At 42.4% G+C, this 23,734-nt stretch overlaps 2 protein-coding genes across 12 annotated transcripts in view; one reads left to right on the top strand and one right to left on the bottom strand.

Moving 5' to 3' along the window:
- DUSP29 (dual specificity phosphatase 29) overlaps nt 1-10,977 on the top strand; it is a 29,307-nt gene extending 18,330 nt beyond the window's left edge. For both annotated transcript variants that reach the window (XM_061634858.1, XM_061634859.1), the window contains exons 3-4: nt 574-794; nt 8,053-10,977. In XM_061634858.1, the coding sequence (XP_061490842.1) occupies nt 574-794; nt 8,053-8,303 (472 nt within the window). In that variant the 3' untranslated portion in view covers nt 8,304-10,977. The remainder of the gene's footprint in view (nt 1-573; nt 795-8,052) is intronic.
- Nucleotides 10,978-14,014: 3,037 nt separating this feature from the next.
- The window catches only part of KAT6B (lysine acetyltransferase 6B), a 214,908-nt gene continuing 205,188 nt past the window's right edge, over nt 14,015-23,734 (bottom strand). For all 10 annotated transcript variants that reach the window (XM_061634850.1, XM_061634852.1, XM_061634851.1 and 7 more), the window contains 2 exons: nt 23,278-23,572; nt 14,015-17,885 (listed from right to left, as the gene is read on the bottom strand). In XM_061634850.1, the coding sequence (XP_061490834.1) occupies nt 15,421-17,885; nt 23,278-23,572 (2,760 nt within the window). In that variant the 3' untranslated portion in view covers nt 14,015-15,420. The remainder of the gene's footprint in view (nt 17,886-23,277; nt 23,573-23,734) is intronic.

Here is a 23,734-nt window from a genome sequence, read left to right as displayed (position 1 = left end):
GTATGAAGACACTGAATTCTCTGTTGAACGATGCTGTGCAACTTCTTGAAAATATGCATCTTACACATTATTTGGACTAGGAGATTTTAAAGACATCCCTGAGCAGACAACTTCAATTGTCTTGAGCAAACAATTTCATGGTCCAGCCACATGACAGGAACTGCTTCCTTTAAAAATCATGGGTCTCTCAATGAAATACAAAGGGGTGTTCGCATGTTATGTTCTATGAGTGTACCATCTATGTATCTGTGTATATAAACAATTGAGGTGTACATTCACAGGTTATTTACATTCAATGAGCGTACAGTTTACATATCTGTGTACACAATAGTTGAGCTGTGTAAGTCATCAAGTGTACACTCTTTCACACAAAGACTTGTACATCTGTTGACGGATGAGGATGTACCCATGTTCAGTATATTATGTGAAAAAGCCTAGAATTAGGTGCATTAAGAGGTTTTGAAAGTGAAGAAGCACACTTGGGCTGAAGTGGTAAGAGATGAAAGCAATGACGCAGCCCTCTACAAGTAACCAAGGTGCACTTGTCTAACAGCTTCCTCTGCTCTGACTCAGGAAAACAGCACTTGATCGTTACAGCCTTGAGAAAGCGGCCTTCACCCATATCCTCAATGCAGCCCACGGCCGGTGGAATGTCGATACAGGACCAGAGTACTACAGGGACATGGCCATCGAGTACCACGGGGTGGAGGCAGATGATCTCCCCAGCTTCAATCTTAGCCAGTTCTTTTACTCTGCTGCTGAGTTCGTCAATAAAGCACTCCAGAAGGAGACAAGTAAGGAAAATGGGCGGCAAGCCTGGAGTTTATCTGCAAGGGCCTAACTTGCACTGCCTTACCCAAGACCATGACCCTGTATGAATATTTTCTGTAACCCCTTTGATCACCAATGTTTTTGTGTGTGTGTGTGTGTGTGTGTTTGTGTGTGTGTGAGAGAGATCTTGCAGCTACTGTTGATCCTATAGCCCCATCTCTCCCTATTAAAATCACACCCATTCAGCACCACCCCTTCTGTGGCCATACCCCTTTTTAAAAAACAGACAGGTATAAAGTAACTATAACAACAATCAAGGAACCGTTGAGGTTAGTGACAGATGCTAAAAGCAACAAAAAAAGCTTTCTTCAGGTACGTCCATAGTAAAAGACAGAGAAAAGAAATGGTGGCACAGCTACTCAATGAGGAAGGCAAAATGATAACAGATGACAAAGAAAAGGCAGAAGTGCTCCATTCCTACTTTGGCTCAGTCTTCTCCCAAAAAAGAGTCTATGACCCTCCCGGGAAACACGAAGTAGAAGGGACAGGATTGGAACTTGAGATTGATAGACAAACAGTCAAGGAATACCTAATCACTTTGAACAAGTTCAAATCTAATGTTGTCCCTATCTTCAAAAAGGGCAAAAAAGGAGGAACCAGGGAACCACAGACCAGTCAACCTAACATCAATCCCTGGAAAAACTCTGGAGCAGATTATAAAGCAGTCAGTCTGGAAGCACCTTGAAAACAATGCAGTGATTACTAGAAGCCAACATGGATTTATGAACAAATCCTGCTAAACTAATCTTATCTCATTTTTTGATCAGGTAACCTCCCTTGTAGACTGTGGGAATGCTGTGGACATAATATATCTTGACTTTAGCAAAGCTTTTGACAAAGTGCCCCATGAATTCTGATTAGCAAGCTAGCTAAATGTGGCTGCATGGAACAACTATCAGGTGGATCCACAGTTGGCTCCAGCATGGTACTCAAGAGTGCTTATCAATGGTTCCTTCTCAAACTGGGCAGAAGTAACGAGTGGGGTACCAAAGGGCTTGGTCCTGGGCCCAGTGCTCTTCAACATTTTTATTAATAACTTGGATGAGGATATACAGAGCATGCTTATCAAATTTGCAGGTGATACAAAATTGAGGGGCACAGCTAGTACCATGGAAGACAGAAACAAAATTCAAAGGGACCTTGACAGGCTGGAGCATTGAGCTGAAAACAACAGAATGAAATTCAACAGGGATAAATGCAAAGTTCTATACCTAGGAAAAAGAAATCAAATGCACAGTTATAAGATGGGGGATACTTGGCTCAGCAATACGACATGTGAGAAGGATCTTAGAATTGTCATTGATCACAAGCTGAATATGAGCCAACAGTGGCTGAATATGAGCCAATATGTGGCTGCAAAAAAGGCAAATGCTCTATTAGGCTGCATTAACAGAAATATAGTTTCCAAATTGTGTGAAGTATTAGTTCCCCTCTATTCAGCACTGGTTAGGCCTCATCTTGAAGACTGCGTCCAGTTCTGGTCTCCACACTTCAAGAAGGATGCAGACAAACTGGAACAGGTTCAGAGGAGGGCAACAAAGATGATCAGGGGACTGGAAACAAAGCCCTATGAGGAGAGACTGAAAGAACTGGGCTTGTTTAGCCTGAGACTGAGGGGAGATATGATAGCACTCTTCAAGTACGTGAAAGATTGTCACACAGAGGAGGGCCAGGATCTCTTCTTGATCATCCCAGAGTGCAGGACACGGAATAATGGGCTCAAGTTTCAGGAAGCCAGTTTTTGACTGAACATCAGGAAAAACCTTCTAATTGTTAGAGCCATATGACAACGGAGCCAATTACCTAGAGAGGTAGTGGGCTCTCAGACACCGGAGGCATTCAAGAGGCAGGCTGGACAGCCATCTGTTGGGAATGCTTTGATTTGGATTCCTGCATTGAGCAGGGGGTTGGACTTGATGGCCTTATAGGCCCCTTCCAACTCTGCTATTCTATGATTATATGAGTATATGCAGAGAACTGAACGTAAATAGCCGGTCCCCAAACATTTAAGTAGCAGTACTTCCTTCTGAAGCAGAAGGCAAAGTTTCCACACAGGCCTAGCACCTCTCTTTAAAAAACCACAAAAGGCACCAGAGCCAGGCGCCTTAACACAGGACTAGTAAAGCGCAGACGCTTATGCCAGGGCTTCGGTCCTGCCACTACCCTGTGCCCGCTCACTTTCACAGGCAGTGGAGAAAGTGCCTGTGGTCCATGACTCTTTCACCCAGCAGTGGAAACCTCTTGGACCTTTCTCATGTAGAGATGGTGAAGCTGATGAGCGTGTTTGTCACATATTACAACACACACACAATTCCTACATGAAGTGTTATGTGTGGGGAAATCATCTTTAGTAGAGCAGCGCTTAGATGGAAGGAATCTGAAGGGTTAGATACTCTGGAGTTAAGGTGGTGCCATTGGGTGAAGCAACACACCTGTAGCACTGATTCATTCCATCTAGTATTTTCTTTTTTCTTCCTTTCTTTTTAAAAAAGACTTTTAAATTTGTGATTTTATAGCTATTTTTAAGAAAAGTCATTTTAGAACAGGAAAATGTGTAATTGAAAAAAGAACTAGGGACAGCTGTGAGACTCATCCACCCGCCATGACAGTCATCATGAGACTGGAGTCCACCAATGACGAGGGTATTGAGTTATTGGTAAGTTACAAGCCAGGCCACATTCCTGGCCTGAAACTGATGCTGGTGACCAGGCGACCACTGAACCAAGAACTAGCAGGCAGGAGTCCACTGAACCAGATGCCATAGTATCAGGGCCTGTGGAACCACGGCAAATTCCCTCATGGGTGCCTTTTCCTAAGGTGAAAAGAGTGCACCAGGTGGGAGGCCATGGAGTGCAGAGGAAGTGCCTCAAGCCAGGAAGTTGGCCCTTTCAGAGACACTAGTTCTCCAAAACAGAACACAGCTTTGGAGCGGTTGGCTGGAGGCAAAGGCTCAAAAGGTCGCAGTCCCCTTACAAAGTATGCCAGTGCAAGTTGCTCACTCGGACCTGGTGTTGCAACAATCAACCTGCCTTCCTCCATGGGCTCCTCCACAGGACCAGAGTAAGACAATAGTATTCCCAAATCCATCTACTTGAGCTGCTCAGCCAGGACAGGCCTTGGCTCAGAGTGGGCTTTTCAAAATCAATCACCTCTACCATGCATAAAAGATCCAGGAAAAAAATCCTCCTTTAGTTACAATGCTAGTGAGCATGGCAGAGGTCTTAAAGGGTTCTGGCTCCTGCCAGGAGGAAGGGTGGGATATCAATCAATCAATCAATCAATCAATCAATCAATTAATATTAAAAGGTTAACTCAGGGTTAAAGTCTGGGACCAGATCTTCCCCTGTCAAATTGCAGAGGAAATGGAGTAGTGCCCCGCCAGCATATTTAAAAATAAGCCATAAGTCAATTTAAAAATGAGAAATCACTCAGCTTATTTCTGACCCAATCAAAATCTTTCATCCCTCTTTCCCTTTTACCCACCTCTAATCTTCCAACCTCCCTCTCCACCTGAGAACAGGTTGGTTAACCCCCAAGTCCAGGGGCCTGATCTGGTCCCCCAAACAAACTGTTCTGCTCGTGCCAAAATCCCACCAATTTCAGCAGTGGCAGTAAAAAGAAAAACAATTAAAGTGGACATGGTGCTGGGGTGGGTGGCCCAGCAGCCTGATGAGGGTGCAAATTTCCTCCTCCCCAGTCATCATTGGATGAATGGGAAAAAGATGATAGCCGTCTCCTCTGCTGATTTGCATGGATCACCTTAGGAGGGGGCCTTGTGCATTCTGTATGTACGTGTGTGGGGGTGTGTGCACACGAGAGTGTGTGGGGTCTCCACATCTCCCTTCAGCCACTGGCATGTGGCCCCTGGGGGCTGGGCCAAGGTTTGGACCTTTGGAAAAAGGTTGGCCATTCCTGCTAGAAACTAAACTATAGCCAGCTGGGCCATCCGCAGTGATGGGGGTGCTCAGGGCAAAAGGAAGTCTCTCCTTTCTTCTGTACCTCCTGGAGGGTCCCAGTCACTGCCTTACAATGCCAGTCAATACCTCAAAGCAATGCCTTACAGCCCATGGAGATTGCTCTTGCTATCCAGGGCATTTACAATTAATTGGTATGAATGAGCAGCAATTAACTACAATTTGTTGTAAACAAGATGGAAGTGGGGAGGGGGATGCTGACTTGGTTTATAAAGCATATACATAACAAGAAGGGCTGACTAAATTTTGCAAGCATTGTTGTCTCCCAAAATGGAGATGTAAAATCAGGATGGTACTGTCAGATAGGCCAAGATCACCACAGATCCAAAAAACCTGAGTCAGATATTCATGAAATGGACAAGTAACTAAGGCAAATGGAAGATGGAATGGGTTTGGGACTCTTGTACGTATATGTACACTGTAGGCTCTTGAGCCTATAATGACACTGTCTTCTGAAGATTGTTCTTCCAAACATGAGTGCTGGAAGTGTACCTTTTAAGAAGAAAAGATAGGAAGCCATGTAATTGTTGCAGTTGCAAACTGTACAAAATAACACCACAGGTGACTGAAGTGTGGAACACACATGCACTTACCAAAGCAATTCTTACTGCAACAAATTGATCTCAAGGTAGCTGCTCCCCTACCTTTTCAGTTCTCCCCAACATTCCCAGAACCTCTTCCCTCTGAGCACTTAATCATGGGACTTTTGGTTCCCGATTATTGCAATGGTAATATCCACCAGCCACATGAACATGCACGACAGGCTACAAGTAGTATCCAGACCATATATTATTTTCCCTACCCTATCTCCAGCCAGCTCCCCAGTTTAAAAATGTCATTGCTAAAGTATTCCTTCACTCAAATGTCAAAACCTACCAAGCCCCAAAAGAAAAGAAACTGCTTTCATGCTGTGAGCTCTGACAGCTGTCAATGAATCAACCAGTCCAACAACAGAGTTCAAATGTGTGCAACCCATGAGCCATGCTCATGTGAACAGTTACTTCAAATACATATGCACAATACACATAATTTAAATGTACTATACACAGCCTATACTGTCCTGTTCTCACCAAACACCCATTCACACATGATATCAAGCAGGCATTCCCAGATCCCTGAGCTCCCCAGGACATTTGGAGAAGCCGGCACTCACAGGAGGCAAGATCCGCAAGGCCCTGCTTATAACATTACAGTTGAAGCAAGTACACAGAGCCACGAAGGCAATGTTTGAGCTGGCATTCAGAGAGGGAGTTAGCAAAGAGGGAAGCAGCAGAGAAGTGGGGGTGGTAAGGAAGCAGCAGAGCCCTCCCCTTCCCTCTCCTCTCCAACCTTGGCAGTCTTTAGCTAGTATACTATCATACTTTCTGCCCTCAGAGCAGCTCCACGCTTTAAATCCAGATTTATCTTTACCTTCACCCAAGCAAGGAAAAGACTGAAATCACTTTGATGGCAGAAAAGTGGAAATATTAAAGTCTTTGTGATATCACTGCTTGATTGCTACAGCTCATTCGTTGCTCACCTTCAGCAGTACCCTGGTTCTAAACCGAGGCCTTTAAACTACTATAAAATGCTGTAGCCTCAATGGACTTTAAAACGTCTTATTCCTCTCCTCCCACCAGATTACAGCCATAGGGTTTTCACAGCAAAAGCTAGCAGAGAAATGCAAGATGTCACCTGCTGACCTTAAAGCTCTTAATATCATAGGGCTGCTTATTCGGTTTCGAACCTCCTGTCAACACAGGTTTCCCTCCATGTAGGATCAACTGTCCAACAGAACCTGCTGTGCCCCCGTCCCCAAGTCTTCTGTTTTCACCAACTGCAATCCATTGCTGCAAGCTAATTCCTTGTTAGGGCTAGTAGAGAGAAAAATATGTTGACTCTAAATAAACTCTTCCTGTCCCCCCTCCCAAGATTGGTACAGGTTTTGCTGTGCTAATTCCAGAAAACAAGGAAATACAGTGGGAGGGGACGCACCTCTGTGCAACACAAAGTTTTGAAGGTATATCCCCACAGTCCAACCTGAAAACACTTTCCCCCTCCATCAGTCCAGCCAAACTATGGCTCCTCTTCTGCCTCCTTGTTCCCTTGCAAATTCATGAGCCCTGAAACACCCAGCTTTTATTTTTAGAGGAAATGATTACAATGATGCTTTGAATATATATTGATTTTGCTTCCCTATGTGGCAAAACGTGACATGCTCCAGGGTAATGGAGCAGTGCTTGCGTTGTCAGTCCAAGAGATTAACAGCAAGATCATTTGATAAAGAGACACACCACTCCCAACAGCACAGTCCCCACTGACAGCACTAGCTTCTTAGCATTTCTCCAGGCACCAACACTTGCTTGGTTCATTGGTTTGTACTGGAGTGTACCTCCAGGAGGTTAGCCCTTATTTGACAGCATTAACCATTTGACATAGCAGCATTAACCATTAGCACACCCCCAAAGAAGTTTCCCAATATCCCTACTTCTTTGCCTGTCCGATTCCCTCCCATTAATCCCTAACATCTTATATTGTATCTTTGCTGATGGGTAGCAACTATTGTAAGTTGCTCCGAGAGCCAGTTTTGTCTAAAAAGCAATATATCCCATGGCTGTCATAGATCATTGCCTCTTGTGTCATTCAATTTCCTAATAATGAAAATCAAATAGGAATGTGGCCAGTTATTTATTGGAGATATCTTCAATGTTAACATTTGGAGATTATTTTTCTCTTTCTTAAAAACAAGAACTGCATGTACCTTCCCTTCATTTAAAATTCTTATAGTTTCCCCTACATCATTGTAAGAATACGCTATACTGGAGGTTCATTTATTATTTACTGCATGAAATACAAGCAGCCTGATTCTGTTGATGTTTACTTGGCAGCAAGTCTTGCTTTGTTCAACAACATTTATTTTTATGCATCTGTGAATCAGAGTGAAGCCTTAAAAGATCTAAATAAGGAGACAGTCATACATCCACCTATTAAAAAAGGTCTAATGTGGGAATTAAAAAAAAAATCACCACTGAAATTTCCAGCCTCATCCTATGCACGTTTACTCAGAACAGGTATCAACATGTATCTGTCCTAGGCAGAACTGATGTCTCAAGTTAGCCCAACCCTGAGGCTGATTTCAGCTAACTTTAAAGCAGTAATAGAATACTAAATAGGATTTGCCCAACATCAATTCACCAAAAATTGATGAGGAAGTGCCTGTGACAAAGAATCTGAACAGTTTCTCTATCTCTTTTCTTCACTTCTACAGACAAGATTTTAGTCCATTGTGCCATGGGCCGCAGCCGCTCAGCTGCCTTAGTCTTGGCTTATCTGATGATTTACAAGAACATGACAGTGGTGGATGCCATCGATCACGTGCTCAAGCACAGGTGCATTCTCCCAAATCGTGGCTTCCTGAAACAGCTCAGAGAACTGGACATAAAGCTGGCCCTGGAGAGGAGAAATGCCACAAATGGAATGGACTCTAACCGAGAGGCCAGCACAGACACGGAGATCTAACATCCCCTATTTTCTAGAAAACAAGTAGTTTAAAAAAGAATTGGGAAAACTTGAAATAATTATGCCAAGAGAATCATTTGTTACTAAGTAAAGCTGGGGGCAGGGGGGGGGGAGTCATAGCACTTCAGATGCCTTAATTGTATTTTCACACAAAAAATACACTGATATAGGAGGAGGACTTTGAAGCAACCTTAACAGGGAACCTGAATGGCTTTTTCATGCTGTTTTCAGAGCTTTCTTTTACAGAGGAGGGGGCTGGTGATGAAACCTGGTGACCTTGCATTCAGTCACCCAAAGAGTCAATCTACAGTGCACAGACAGAAAGAACTAACTGGGGGTTTACAGAGACTGGCTGTTGGAAACTAAGTGGTCATATTTTAATTTTGTGGGTTTGGAGGCTTTACTGCATTTTTATGCACAGACACATACACACACAATACATTGGTAGGGTTGAAGAGCTGATTTAGATGGATCTAATTGGGTCATCTGTCTCCTAGCTGGATTTCTTTCTCATCTCACCCTCAGAAACAATATGGGACTATTTTGAATTTGCATAGATCAAAATGAGCATGTGCAAGTTGGCAATGATCACTTTTTCCTTTGTGGGAAAAGGCTTTTAAGCCTTCTGGCATATCCCTTTCTCTCTGCATTGCCAGGTTTGCATATATCTTAACATCAAACTAGGAGCTTAATGGGCTATGGCTGTATTGTCTGACTTCATCTGTTTAAGGACCAGTCAGTAGGCAAGTCCACCATCACAAGTTTGAATTCAACTGTTCACCCAAGTCTTCATGCTAACTGGGCCTCTACCCCAACAGGGACATAGGAGAGTGCAATCTCTTCTTTCAAGAAGCACTTTGGGCATGATGAAGGTGTTGCCACAATGTCCTCTCTCTCCAGAGTACCAGTTTATAGACCAGTGCAAAGACAGTACATCCATCTATTGCCTTCAAAGTGGTAACAGGAATAGATGCATAGTTGAAGAAGCCAAGAAGGCCTAAGTGCATGTGTTGAAGTCACATACACAACTGTTAAGTGTGGATGACTTCAACTCTGTTTCTGCTAGACAGTGTGTATACTGTGTGGCAAAGTGGCTGCTGGTAACACTAACACCAGCAACACACATTCCAGGTATTGTTACTATTTCTAACCACTCCTCTAACTCTCAGCCTTCAGTGAAGCATCTAGATCAGTGGCAGCCAATGTAGTGTCCTCCAGATGATGCTGAACTCATAAGAACAGAAGAAAGGCCTGCTGCATCAGGCCGATGACCCATCTAGTCCAGTGTCCTGTTCTCACAGTGGCCAACCAGTTGCCCATAGGAAGCCCATAAACCTGAGCACAAGAGTTCTCTTCCCTTCTGCAGTTTCCAGCAACTGTTATCCAGAAGCATACTGCTTCCAACTGTGGAGGGAGAGCATACCTATAATGGCTAGTAGCCTTATCCTTATAAGGCTATCAATGGCTACTACCCTCAAACCTCCATCAGCCCCAGCCAGTATGACCAATGCTCAGAGATGATTAGAGTTTTAGTCAAACAATATCCAGAGGGTACCATTTTGGCTAACCCTGATTCAGACAAAACCATCTGGGCAACCACTGCTCCAGAGGTCTTATCTAACCATATGCAGGGTTGGCAGTTTCACACAAAATAAATCCAGAATATCAGCATATCCCAGCACTCAAAACAGCTTCTTCTAAATCCAAGCTCAACATCCTCTGAAGGGTTTGCGACAGCTAGGATAAAGCCCAGTCTCTTTCACTCTTATCCCACTTCTTCAGGAAGAGCTTCCCACATCATACCAAGGCTTTTTCTCCCTTGTGACCTTTAGTCACTGATCACCCTCCTTCCCTTCTGCTAATTTAGAGAGAGAGAGAGAATGTATATTTATTTTTAAACATGTTTTATATGTACCATGTATTCTGACCTGGCTATGCTGGAAAGAATAGGAATATTGCTATTGACACAAAATGTATTTGTTACCTGCATCAAAAGTCTACTCTCTCTCTCTATATATATATATATCCAGATCTCAGTTAGATCCGGTGCTGCCTGAAGCACTGTGAACTCATAATAGTGAGTTGCATAATCATGATGGATGGGAAAGCCAGCCCAGCTGGTCATTCAGAGGTCCTCTAGGATGCAGTGACCTTCCCAACAGGTATGTTGCAGAATGCTTTGTGTATGTGAACAGAGTCTTCATTTTTTTCTCAGTGTGTACAACTCTTTCTGCACCACAAATATTTCAGGCCCTCTTTAAAAGCTGTTCATGTCCTTTACAGGGCTTTACATTGGTGTGTATTAATCAAAAAGTACTAAACTGTGCTTCAGTGCTATTTAACTGTCAGCAGGCTGAGCAATTCATTTACTCCATTGTAAATGCTTGTACAAGGGCAGGAAAATGAGGGACCTTTAACAGGTGGCTGCGAACATGGGCACTACCTGTATTCATGATGTTCCACACTTTTCAGTGACCTTTCATTCTGGGATATTATTATAGGTGGAAACATCAATTTCCCTCTTCTGTAAATGAAGTAAGTCCAGTTGATAGTAAAGGACCTATCTGTGCAATATAAGGGCCCTGTGCTGGTAGCAACGGGGATAACGCAGGATATTACGAAGGCTCACATCAAGGCCATGGGATATAGCCAATAAAATGGAGTTAAAAAAGAAGCATGATCTAGTTGCTGGATTCCTTTATTGAAATACTTTTGCTACTGGCCAGTGTCCAAGCCTGACAAAACAGGGACATCTCAGACTTTTGCCAAGGCAACGTCTTTCCTCGTATTTCAACATCAATTACACATACATTTATTTCCCACCCATTTTTCGTAACAACAGCCAGATTTGTCCTTGGAATCTTTGAGCTCTTATGCACCACTGTGTTTTATGGGATTTTTATTGCAACAAAAACTTTCATCTACAGTAGGGCCCCACACATACGGCGGGTCACGTTCCAGACCCCTGCCTAAAAGTGAAACCCGCTGAAAAGCAGAGCTCATTCAATAGAATGGCACCCAATGCCTGAAAAATGCCGTAAAAGCGGAACAAGCGCCGTATGAGTGGGGCCTTAACTCTAATTGAAAGTCGCCATATTAGCGGAACGCCAAAAAGCAGGCTGCCGAAAAGTGGGCCCCTACTGTACTCATTTTAAATCTGATGGCCAATACAGCTTTGCATAAAACAGGCCAACACAAAAGATTTCAAGAAAAATAAAGATTTAGGAAAAAACAATCTTGAGCACTACTTTATACATTGATTTGACCAAGGACTATTTCATACATTTTTTTAATGGACACATCTAGGATATTTTAAATTGATACCTAAAATTGTGACGTGTAAATGCATAAAAAACAACAATAATGCTGGGAAAAACAGAAGGGAGTAGAAAAAGAGGAAGACCAAACAAGAGATGGATTGATTCCATAAAGGAAGCCGCAGACCTGAACTTACAAGATCTGAACAGGGTGGTTCATGACAGATGCTCTTGGAGGTCGCTGATTCATAGGGTTGCCATAAGTCGTAATTGACTTGAAGGCACATAACAACAACAACAAATCTTACAGGTACCTTCATCAAGGAACTGTGATTGCCTGCAGTCCCATGTTGATTGAATACTTGAAGCAAACCTGTAGTTGCCTCTACATAATGTGTGAAAAAGCCACAGGAGTTTGACAGAGTGTAAAACTACTTTAAGGTTTCTCAACCTGACGCTCCTGAACATATAGTCAGGCTGCAACACTCACATTGATCTTTGACTCCTGCGTTCAGCATCACAAACCTCTACCAAAGAAATCTTGGTTGAAAGACAAGATAATTGCTAGACCTTTGGAACAATTAAATATAGACTACAATTTAGCAGACAGCTAGAAAAAGAAGGGGAAAATCTCCTAAACCAAAGAGAAATCTTTTCGTATTTGGGCTCAAGACAAAGCAACTGACATTTTAACTTTTTCTTTACCTTGTGAGAAAATTCTTGTTGAGCCCCAACTCCCCCAGGAGCAGGGAGAGGAGTCGGTCAAGCCCCAGCCTCCCCAGATAGATCTGGGAGAGGAGCCAGAGGTGGATGAGGTTTCCGAGGGCATTGAGGGAGGGGGTGAAGTCGACAGCCCCCCAGTTCCCACGGACGGTCCTCCTGACAACGCAGAGCTCGCTCCACCTACAAGCACCCCAACTGAGCCGCTGGGGGATGACTTTGCGCGTGTGCCAACTCCCCCTCCCCCAGGACTCCCCACCTGGCACTTCAAACGCTTCCCCGCCAGCGGGTTCCCCGCCCCCTGAAGTCGAGCCGGCACCTAGTAAGCCCACCCTGTCAGATGAGTAGGCAGAGGCTTGCCCCCGCTTGCCCCGTTTAAGACGCCATGAGAAGCAGGTCGGTCAGAAGGTGGAACCTCGAAGGAGTCAGAGATTACGGGCAAAGACCTTTCTTATTTAAGGCTGCACCCCCGATTGGGGTGCTGAGTCAACTTACTCCACACGCTGCAGAGCAAGCTTAGGTAGTCTAGTTAGGGACAGTAGTGAGTCAGCATAGAGAGGTCTATGAAGCACACTGCTTTTGATGTAACCGTTACTCTAATAAAACAAGAATTAATTCAAGTCTCGTCTCTGTCTCGTCACTCGGACTCTGGGCAGGACAATTCTTCTTGTCTACTCCCACTGATTCCCTCTTCTCTTTATTTTAAAATTAGTCTTCTGTCTACACTTAATTCTAAGTTCCCAGGAGATCCCTTTTGCCCACTGGTTATATTAATGCTCAGCCCCCTCTTCCTTCAAAGCACATGATCGGAATATGGGGAGAACAAAAGCACTTCTGTCTTGAGCCAACTATCAGGAAGCCACAAGAACCAACTGTGGCCCACTAGCTTTGTATAACCTGCAGTTATTACAACAGCACACAAGTCCGATGAAACTGCTGAGCCACAAGGCAAAGGTACACAAAGCCCGTCACATACATATTACCTGACAGTCAGTTCTAGTGGGCTTTCCAAAGCATGTTTTCAATATCTCTATAAATCTTAATTTACCCTTAGCAACTGGGAGACAACACAATGCTCAGGATTAGCAGCAGCTCTGCCTGCACCTGGGTTGGGCAGCTTCAGCACATACCCACAACCAAGGATTAAAGCCAGAGAGGGAGCAAAAGAAGAGGAAAGCAGGTCTGACTCCATATCAGCAAGGACACCTTCATGCCCACAGAGTAGCTATATACCTGACCATTCAGAGAGCACACCCATCCTACCTAACTTGTTGGATTGCAAATAATCCAGTGGACTGTGAATCACCTGAGAAAAGTTCATAGCTATTATGGAATAATCCCTTGCCTATGAGGGGTGCACCAGTATCTTGACTGGTGAGACTGGGTCCCCCAGGATCTATGGGACAGACTAAGGACCTCCTGATATATTGTGTTCTATACAACTTGCCAGACCTGACAACATATGTGCTTAATAACTTTTTTGAATTACCACTCTTTTCCATTTAAAGCAATATGCATGGAAAAGGAGACAAATATTTAGCCAAGTCAGGAAATGCAAGTTTACTGCTGTCTTTAAATTTAAGTCAACTATTCTGATCAATAAGCTACATTAGGCAAAGATTCCCTGCACTGTGAGCCACACCCTTCAACCAAGAGGAAACGACAATAAGGTTCATTAGTCTCCATGGACATCAGACCAGGACAAGAGCACAAGAGGCTAAAAATGGCTCATCATAATTTATTTTATGTTAAAATGTACAGCTTGTCTTTGCTTTATTTAAGTGACTGACTAAAAAGGTAACATAAATACAAGAGAATGTCACTGGGTCTAGTTTTATACATGAATCAAGCCACTTTTTGGCCCTTACAGTCACTCTGTACAGGTACAAAGGCTACAAAAAAAGGAAGCCATATAAACAGACACAAATACCTTCTGTGTTTTTTTTTACATGCTTCAAGCTTCATTTGAGCTATTCACACACTACTGCTCTGTTTATTTTTCTTAAAAAATAACTCCAATATTTTATAAAGATAGAAAAATCTACAGATGGAATGAAAATGTAAAGTTAGAGGCATTTCCATAAAATAGCAACTTTACACCAAATTCACTTTTTTTAAAATCCTGCCAAGTATCTGGACATACATGAAAATGTTTCAAAAACTTGATAAACACTGATATGCGTCAATCAATAAGGTTTGCATTTAAAAGAACAAAACAAAAACGGAACAGGAAGCTGCCTTTTTTCCTTCTTTGGAGGGGAAAAAAAATCTGTCACCAGACAGAAAGAGGGCTCATTTTTACATCAAATATTTACCAATCGAGGGTGCAATCCATCAGGACACTCGTCTGTGCCAGCCCCACAGAAATCTGTCATATTTGTCCAAGAGCACAGGCAACACACAGGAATTTCCCAGTGGATTGCACTCAAAATGTCTGAACTAATCAACATTGGAATAACTTTCACAGCTTTTTAAAAACAAGATTTTAAAAATATAATTAACAAAAATATAATTTTTAACCCCTTAAACTAGGGTAACCTAATCAAGGAGAAAAGAAACACAAATAAAGAAATGGCTTACTGTTAAGCACAACACTTGTACAGTACTACAAAACGCACTGTCACTAACAAAGACATTAGCGGCATGCGAAAATGTCACCTTGAGGAACAAAATAGTCCATGAATGCAATGCAAAAAGGCATTTACATGGCGGAGAAGATAGGGCAGGGAAGGACAGAACAGGAGGAAAGCTCACAGTCCAGCACAACATCCAATATACTCCAAAACTATGATCCACATTTCAAATGGGAACAGGCACATAAAAAATGGCTGTGAACCATCAGCTTGTTTTGTGTATTTGCAGTACAATGAGGAAGTTCTTTGTTGCCACAGAACTTCAATTACACAAAAAATTGCAAACAAAGCAAAATTACAAAACAAATAAGAATAAAATGAGAATACATTTATATAAGGCCTTCTGCTGCATACAGTTTTTTTTAAAAATGGTGCCAACAAATGTTTTTGCGTTCACACCAATTGCTGGTTTTGAAATCGTATTCTCCAAAAGGACATGTTTTTGTGCCGGTCAAATTCTGGCATGCCAGTTTGGTATGTCAACCTTCTCTCCCCCCCTCCAAAATCCTACCTACGCATATAAGAGCTATTCAAAGACTGTTTAGACATGCCAGTATTCATATAGCCATGATGTGCTGGTGGAGTATACATCATGTTGCTGTGGGGGGTAGTCTGCATTGACTGTTGTGCATATGGCTGGCTTCCCATCATTCCCATTTGCATCTGCATAGGGTACTGGGCTGTTTGATTCATATAACCATGATTTGTGTGATAGCCTCCATTCATCATAGTTTGGGACATACTATATCCATTCATAGCATTAAGGGTATTCATATTCATGTTTACAGAATTGACATTGTAAGCTGGAGCTGGCATCAAGTTCACACTCATGTTCATGCCACGCTGCATGGTTAAGGTGCGTGCTGGCCCCTGCATGGCCACAGACTGTGAGGCTCGCCCATAGATCTGTGGCTGGTGAGCCGTTGCAGCTGGTGGCAAAGGTGCTGACTTAGTTCTAACTGAAACATGGCCTTTGCCAGGCATCTGTGTTTGCAGTCTTTGGGCATGGGATAGGCCAATATTGGATGTGGCCATGTTGCGCTGCAAAAGGGGAGGAGGCAAATTCATGGGAGGAGGAGTGAGATTAGGGGGTGGAGTCATTGTAGCCTGGACTTGGCCGCCTCCTGGAACTGGATGAGGAGACTGAGAGAGCTGAACAAGTCCTGTGCTACTAAGAGAAGTAGACAAAGAGGCACTATTTGCATAGGAAGTGACAGCAGCTGAATGGCTGTAAGGCAATGAATGGTCCATAAGTGTGTTCGTTAACTGTTGCAGTTTGGCAAGGCTGAAGGTGGCAGATGGTTGTGGATAATGCCCTGCTGTAAACTCACTTTGACCCATTCTTTCATACAAGCCGATGTTGGCATTGCCAGTCTCTGTGATTTCATTTAACTGCATAGGTGGGCTGAAGTTAGCAGCCATACTACATTGAGGAAGCTGCTGGTTGCTGCTTGGAGGCCTTTCAACAACACAGCCTTGAGGAGATTTCACATTGCAAGGAGGAGGTGAGTTGATGCTGGTGTTCTGCATCATGCTGCAGCTTCCATTCACATTAGACATCTGCTGGGTTACTGCACAACTACTCTGGGTCATGTTACTAGATGTCAGATTGCTATACGAACAGCTGTTTTGTGAGTTGTTGTTTCCACATATGCTGTTGCCCATGGTGGAATCATAGCTGCTTGGGTTTTCATAGTTCTCTGTTGTGCTCTCAATGCTACCCAGGTCACTAAATCCACTATCAACAACCTGCTGTGAATGGTCAGAAACAGAAGGAACATCCATCATAGGACTGGTTTCCATGTTTTGTAAAGATGACACGGAGATGGCACTTTGATCAGGGCTGATTTGAGCATAACTGGTTTCTAATGGAGGCACATTTGGGCTATTAACAGAACGAACTGACTGGCTGGGATGAGACTGGACAGATGAGACAGGGCTACTGTGATCAGACTGCTGGCAGTCATCCAATGTGGTCATCTGTGGGCTTTGGTCAGTATTGGTATAAGTCTGCAGGCTTCGACATGCCTCTTGAGTCTCTACACAATCCTGGAATGCATCTTCCTGTTCTGTCGTCGTTTCCTGTGTTAGAGACTTTACTGCCTGAACTGTCTCAGAGTCTATCTCCAAGGTTTCAGCATTTGTGTCCTTGAATGCAGAATTTAGTTCATTACTGTCAGTTTGATTTTGATTTTCTGTATTTTCATCACCCGACTCAGGTACAGGCTCTGAAACAGCAGGACGCTCTTTATGCTCATTATCACACTCAGCTGCAAGGTCAGCTACACAGTCCACTAAGTCTTCCTGATTTGATTTTCCATCCTGTTCATTTGGGTCTAAAAAAGACTCCTGATTCTCCAGTACTTGCTTGAGAGCTTCTGCAGGCACTGCCTCCTGAGTTTCCACTCCTGTTGAACCCATGTGGCTCTCATCCTCATCATCAGCATCATGATCCTCATTGTGAGACTGTTCCTCCTCCTCCTCCTCCTCCTCCTGCTCTTCTAAAGGTTCAGGCTCATCTTTCTCCATTTCTGCTTCCTCTTGCTGGTCCTTAACATGGTTTGCACTTTCCACTTCTTCTAGTATGCTGTTTTCTCCTACTTCTGCTAAATCATTTTCTGTTTTCTCTGTTTTGGGTAGCTCCAGATACTCAGATACTGAATCTGTTGCCTCATCCTCATGTGGAAAAATGGTTTCAGTGGTTTTAATCTCCTCTGTAACAGCAGAAGCCTGGCATGGGTCATTCTCAACCATCTCTTTTGATTCTTCTCCCATCACCTGAGAGTCAGGTTCCATAGGAGTCTCAGGCGGAGTGTACAAATTAAGTTTAAAACCTGGTTTTCTCTCTTTGTTTTGTCTCCATTTGGATGGACACTGCTTCATTCCTTTAGACCATCCTTGTTTACATATCATAGGTTCAGGATTGTCTTTATCATCATCTTCCAGGATGGCCACATCCTCTTCTGCATTAACTGTTGGGTACAGAGAAGGGGGGATGAGAAAAGGAAAAGTTAATCAAGTTATTTATAACTGGTTTATAAAAGCCTCTTCAAAGAAAATATGTACACACCACTGTTGATTATGATTTCAATAGAAAAGCAGTCCACGAATATTACCATTACCAAGAGTGCAAATGACACATGCATACACAGGGATAACTACGGAACATTTATCTCATTTTAGCTGCTTGCATTCTAGTCAGTTGATGTAAACACCCAGATGATGGGAAGGCATACAATTCATTTAATACTTGGACGAGTGCACATTCCATCACCCTTCTTCCAATTATGTTTTTTGTTAAGATTTTTTTTTAGAAAGTGAACAACGAAGCAGAAAAAATAAAAAGAGGGAAGTACAATGGAAGAGAGGTTACAGATTATAAAAATGTAAGGTTTTTTTTAAAAAAAAAATGTAGTTGTAGTAGCAGTTTCATTTATATGTAGTTACATTCATTACCATCCTGTAAACTAATCAAATCCACCCAAAGAATTTTAAATTGCAAAGAGATCACATGATGGAAGGGTGGGGTTTTTTGGTCTAGTTGTATCACTGAATGCACATACGTAAGACATTCAAAAGATGAGTATAATTTGTACTTGTGACTGGTCAGATGCATTTCAGATATAGATATCTGGCCAACTGACTTTCAGCTAGCGCCTCTGAGGTTTGCATGTCTGCCTAACTCTCAGCCACCTTGAAATATTCCAAAATTGCAAATGATGAACATCCTTCCTGACATTTGCTTTAAGAAAACATAGCCAGAAATGTGAGTGTGAAAAATAAGCCTGAACTGCCATGTTGAAAAATAGTTAGCAACTGCTGTAAAACACCTTTAAGCAGTAAGCTCAATACACGAACGTATTTGTGTCAATGTTTCACATTACTTGCACTTCTGCGCTTTGTAGAGCACAGAATACATGTTGGAAAATGGAAGATAAAGAAAAAACAACATAATTATAAGAACTCTGTGCAGCATAGAACCAATTGGACTATAACGAAAAACACATTGTCTAAGACCACAACATTCAGCAATTCCTGCCTCCTTCAACTCAATCCACATGGATTTTCAACCAACATTATGCACATGTACAGGAATACCCCGCATTAACATAAGCAATGGGTCCAGAGCGAGTACGTAAACCGAAAATGTACTTAACGTGAAGCACTGCCTTTTTTCACTTGCGCCGCCACTGTGCCACTTCTCCTTCACGCGGAGCCTCAAAGCCCCACGCTAAAGCCTCTGCTGCTGCGCTGCCGCGCCTATCAGCTGATCGCAATCATGCCTCCCAGCTGATTTGCGGTCACGTCTCTTTCCACCCCCCACCGAAAGAACAGGCCACAACCAAAGGTTAAGTGTCCGTTCTTGCGAAGCCAAGTACGTAAACAGGGAAATGGTGCTACTGTAAGGATGTCCGTACTGGGGAGTGTCCGTAAAGTGAAGGTCCGTATAGCGGGGTATTCCTGTATTGTTCTAAGATGTTCCCCATGGAGGAAGAACACTATCAAAACTGGCCCTAATTGTCATTCTGTTTAGCATGTGGAAAACCCACCTTCAAAGTTAGCAAACTATAACAAGCATGTAATACAGAATAACCTTCAGCCTAATTTTATATCCAACATTCAGAGGACAGGCTGAACTAGGCATTAAACTGTACAACACATCACTATACACTTGTCACTTTAATCTAGAATGCTAGTAATAGAAATATTTCCAATACTCTATTTATAGACACAGGAAAGGAGAATTGATCTGGTTTTAGAAAATACAGTTCTTTGTATCGTCTGTTCTTACAAACATCTTACAATCACTTGACATTTTAGCATTAAACTTAAAAGCTAAGCAATATTATTAAACTGAAGAGGAATTTTCAAACAGGAATACTTAAACAAATCTGAGTGCACTTTTTAGCAAATATAATTTCCATACAGGAAAAATAAACACTGCATATCAAGTGAAGTATGAGTTTGTTTTGCCATGAGTTTACAGATCAGGCAACAGTGCATGTGTAGCCTGCTCAGCATCCATGGTACTGTGCTTGCTTCTTTCTACACAGAGGTTATCTCTATAGAGAAAAATATCCAATATGATGAAGCCCTAATAAATTAGGGCAACCTCGTACGCTTAAGCTGTTTCAGACTACAACTCCCATCAGCCCCAACCACTTATAATTCAAAACAGCTGGAAGGCATCAGGATGATGGATGAGATAGAGCCAGTATGAAAGAGTTCCTGGTTAGCATGAAAAAAATTGTAAAAACCCATCACTCTCTACATAAAATAGATTAGATAAGATAGATATGTGTAAGGGCCAATCATCTACTGCAGTTGTGAAATTTCAGCAGCTCTCACAGATAATAGATGATCGAACACGCTCTTTAGATGAACAAACATTTTAGCAGAGTACTTGAAATGTTTGGCAGAACAGATGGACCATCTATGCTATGCACAACCTGGTCTTTTATAGATACAGATTGGAACAGTGGACTAACCACCAGGGCTGTTCAGTCATACTTCCTGACTTTTCCTGTGGAAAGTTTCCCTTCCAGCTTGTGACATGCTGTAGTTGGAAAAACCTCCAGGGGGTGGGGGTGGGTGGCAGCAGAGTCCTTTAACACAGGTGCTACAAAGGGGGAAATTGTGAAAATTGTATTATATGCATCTTTAAAGAGGAAGAAAAAAACTGGAAAGTACTGAAGAGAAAAACAGAAGCATCTTCTGATGTGTAAGCCTGATGCGAGCCATGAAGAAAAAAAACCCCTCTACACAAATCACAATGGTGGAACCAGAGCTTGGAAAAGTTACTTTTTTAAACTACAACTCCTAACAGCCCCAGCCAGCATGGCCACTGGATTGGGCTGATGGGAGTTGTAGTTCAAAAAAGTAACTTTTCCAAGCTCTGGGTGGAACAAGATATGTTCCACTCCAAGTGAAAAGCAGTATTCCAATCAAGAGCAAAGTTCAGTCTCCTTTAATGGAAGTGAATATCCTGGAGAAGATATTGAACAGCAGTGCTTCCCATCCCATCAGTTGCTGAACAAGATCACATACGTTGTGATCGAGAACAAGATCACATATGTTGTTGTCAGATTTTGTACCCAAATGTTATTTCCATTTCAGCATTTAATAAATACACAATCTATGAACTATTATTTCTTCTTTTGAAGGTTCATACATAGGCCATGAAATAATTGTCCATGATGTTCTTGTGCAAATGGGTCTTTGTTTCATTGACTGAAGTCAATCTATATTTTATCTTATGCTTTTTCCATAGTTTAAGACAAGAATGTGGTACAGGGCTTCCCAATTAATTTGTAGTAAACAATTTTTTACAGTAAACAATTTTTGGCATATCGTAAAAGTGTTGTTTTCTTTAATTTCTTAAACACTGTAGTTGAGAGGCAGGTTTTTCAGCCAATGCTATATGCCCTAACTTTTGGAACCACGCTTCAATATATATTTCTTAGGCTGTTTCTCCAATGTCTGGTAAGCAGTTACTATTTAACATATACATTCTTTATATGTTATCTTATTTATTCTCCATCTGGAATATTTAAGCAAGCTAATTGGTCATAATACAATTCTTTTACTGGTAATTTACACTTGTTTCTCTAAATATTCTGTTCCAAAAAGGTTTGTGCTATTGGACAAGTCCACAATAGATGCATGTATGTTATATTCTTGTTATTTGTTGTAATTTTTAAGGGGTTGTATTCTATCATCTTATTAGCATTCCCCCTTTTATACACTGAAATAGACTGCAAGAAAAGGACAGCTCTCAGATCTGTAGCTGAAGGTAGAAAGGATAAGCCTGTGGTTTGAAGAACAAGCCAATCAATGTTATGGGTAGCCTGCCCTTGCAAACTACAGACCTCCTGCAGAAAATGCCTGGCAATTGTTTCCTTAAAAGGAGAGGCTCATATCCATGGTGGCACGGATCTGCTGGGAACTTGAAAAGAGCAATTTATGAAAAGATGGCACTACCTGATCCACCAACCAAGACCCTCACATGGGCATAGAGAGACAAGCATGTAGAGCATATATATGGGGAACCTGTGGCCCTCCAGATGTTCTTGGACTCCAACTCCCATCAGCCCCAGCCACTATGGACAATAGTGAGCGATGATGGGAACTGAGTTCAGAAATACCGTATCTGGGTTCCGCACTCCTGATGTAAAGGGATTCCTGCACATGAGGCCCTCCTGGTGAGATAAGACAAGCTACTATAAAGCCCTAGAGTGGAATCAGGCCCAGGGAACTCTCTTTATTACTCAGTCATTGAACCCTAAAGTCATACTAGGAACATCATCTATGCATTGAGAGATACCTGCACCTGCATGGCAGCCTGCATAATCTGTAGCTGCCTATACTTGGGGAAGGAGCAGCTTCTCTAGGTGAGTGTCTATGACTACAATGAGATGGGGAGACACTATACCGGCTGAAAGAAACCGGACAACTGCAGTAAAGAAATTATTGCACAGTCATTTGAGCACACTCCAGAGGCTGTAGAATCAAGAGGAAGACTATCAATCACCATCTTGTGATTTCTGGGGGCCCTCTACAGGAAGTCCTTCAGAATGGCTGTATCACATTCTTCCGAATCAATCTACTCCTCTGTTGAAATTCATGATCTGCTGTTTTAAACGGCCACTGAATGAGCTTCAGTATGAATGTTCACTGTACCCCAATCACACTGTCATCTTACGTGGTCAGAGAAGGCTGCTGGTATGTGGTTGTTCCTCTCTTGTAATTTCTACTCCCCTGCACATAGCGGTCAGGGAAGGAAGGAGAGTAACAAGTCTGGAGAAGACAGGGGAACAGACTAAAGGGAGGCCCAAAGGAAAGGGCAGGGGGAAGGCAGCCCATTCAACTGTTGTGCTAAAGAGAGCACTACAGCAAAAGCCCCAAAGCAAAAGAATTGGGTTAGATATCCTCCAATCCAATGAAGGAGAATTGTTTTATTCTGAATTGGTAGGACTGGTCATTCTTCAACTGAAACAAAATTTTGAAAAATTGGTTACAGAATACTAAAAGGAACCTTGCTGATTAAATTCGCTAAAAAAAGTGTAAGAAAAATAAAAATTAATAAACTATCCAGCATTTCAAAAAAAAGGAAAAGACACAGCAATCATTTGTCAAAAGGGTTTCACAGTTTAAATAACCAGCTGTAAAGCATACTCCAACAAATGATATCAAAGTTATTGCAAATCTGAATCCTTTCAACTTAAGTAAAAACAGCCTATGAAAGGTAAGGGAAGGCACTAACCTAACCCTGTGCATGTGAGAAGCAAGTTGAACCAAGTTCAGTGGGGTTTACTCCCAGTTCTACCTACATAGAACTGCAGACTAAATCTATTTTGCACTTACCTCTGCATGGAGTATCATTTTGGTAACAATGATTGTCTTTCTCCTGCTCCTCTTCCTCTTTTTCTTCCTTCTCCTCAGAGTGACGCTGGAACGCTTCTTCAATACCAGGCTTTAATTCATCATCTTCCCCATCTATTTCACAAGTAGGTTCCAGCTGCGTCATGGGATGCTCTTCTTCCAAGTTATCGAAGGGCTCATCGAGAACTTCTGTGGTCTCTGAAATGGTCTCTGTTGTAACACTGCTATTAATCTTTCTGCGTTTACGACCCCGTTTCTTTTTCAATATGAAAGGTCTCTAAAAATAATGTTAAAAAATGTGAAAGGTGGGCAAAAGAAACAGCATCCTTTTTGCTAAACCCACCAAATTTTGTGATGGATGCTCATGGCAGTCTAGTCTACTTGACAGATCAAATGTTACTGGCTCTGTCCCGGCCAACTCTTCTACATACATTCCCCT

The sequence above is a fragment of the Rhineura floridana genome, chromosome 7 (assembly GCF_030035675.1).
Source record: "Rhineura floridana isolate rRhiFlo1 chromosome 7, rRhiFlo1.hap2, whole genome shotgun sequence".
Lineage (NCBI taxonomy): Eukaryota > Metazoa > Chordata > Lepidosauria > Squamata > Rhineuridae > Rhineura > Rhineura floridana.
Note: the sequence above shows the minus strand (reverse complement) of the source record. Positions and strands in the feature narration are given on the sequence as shown.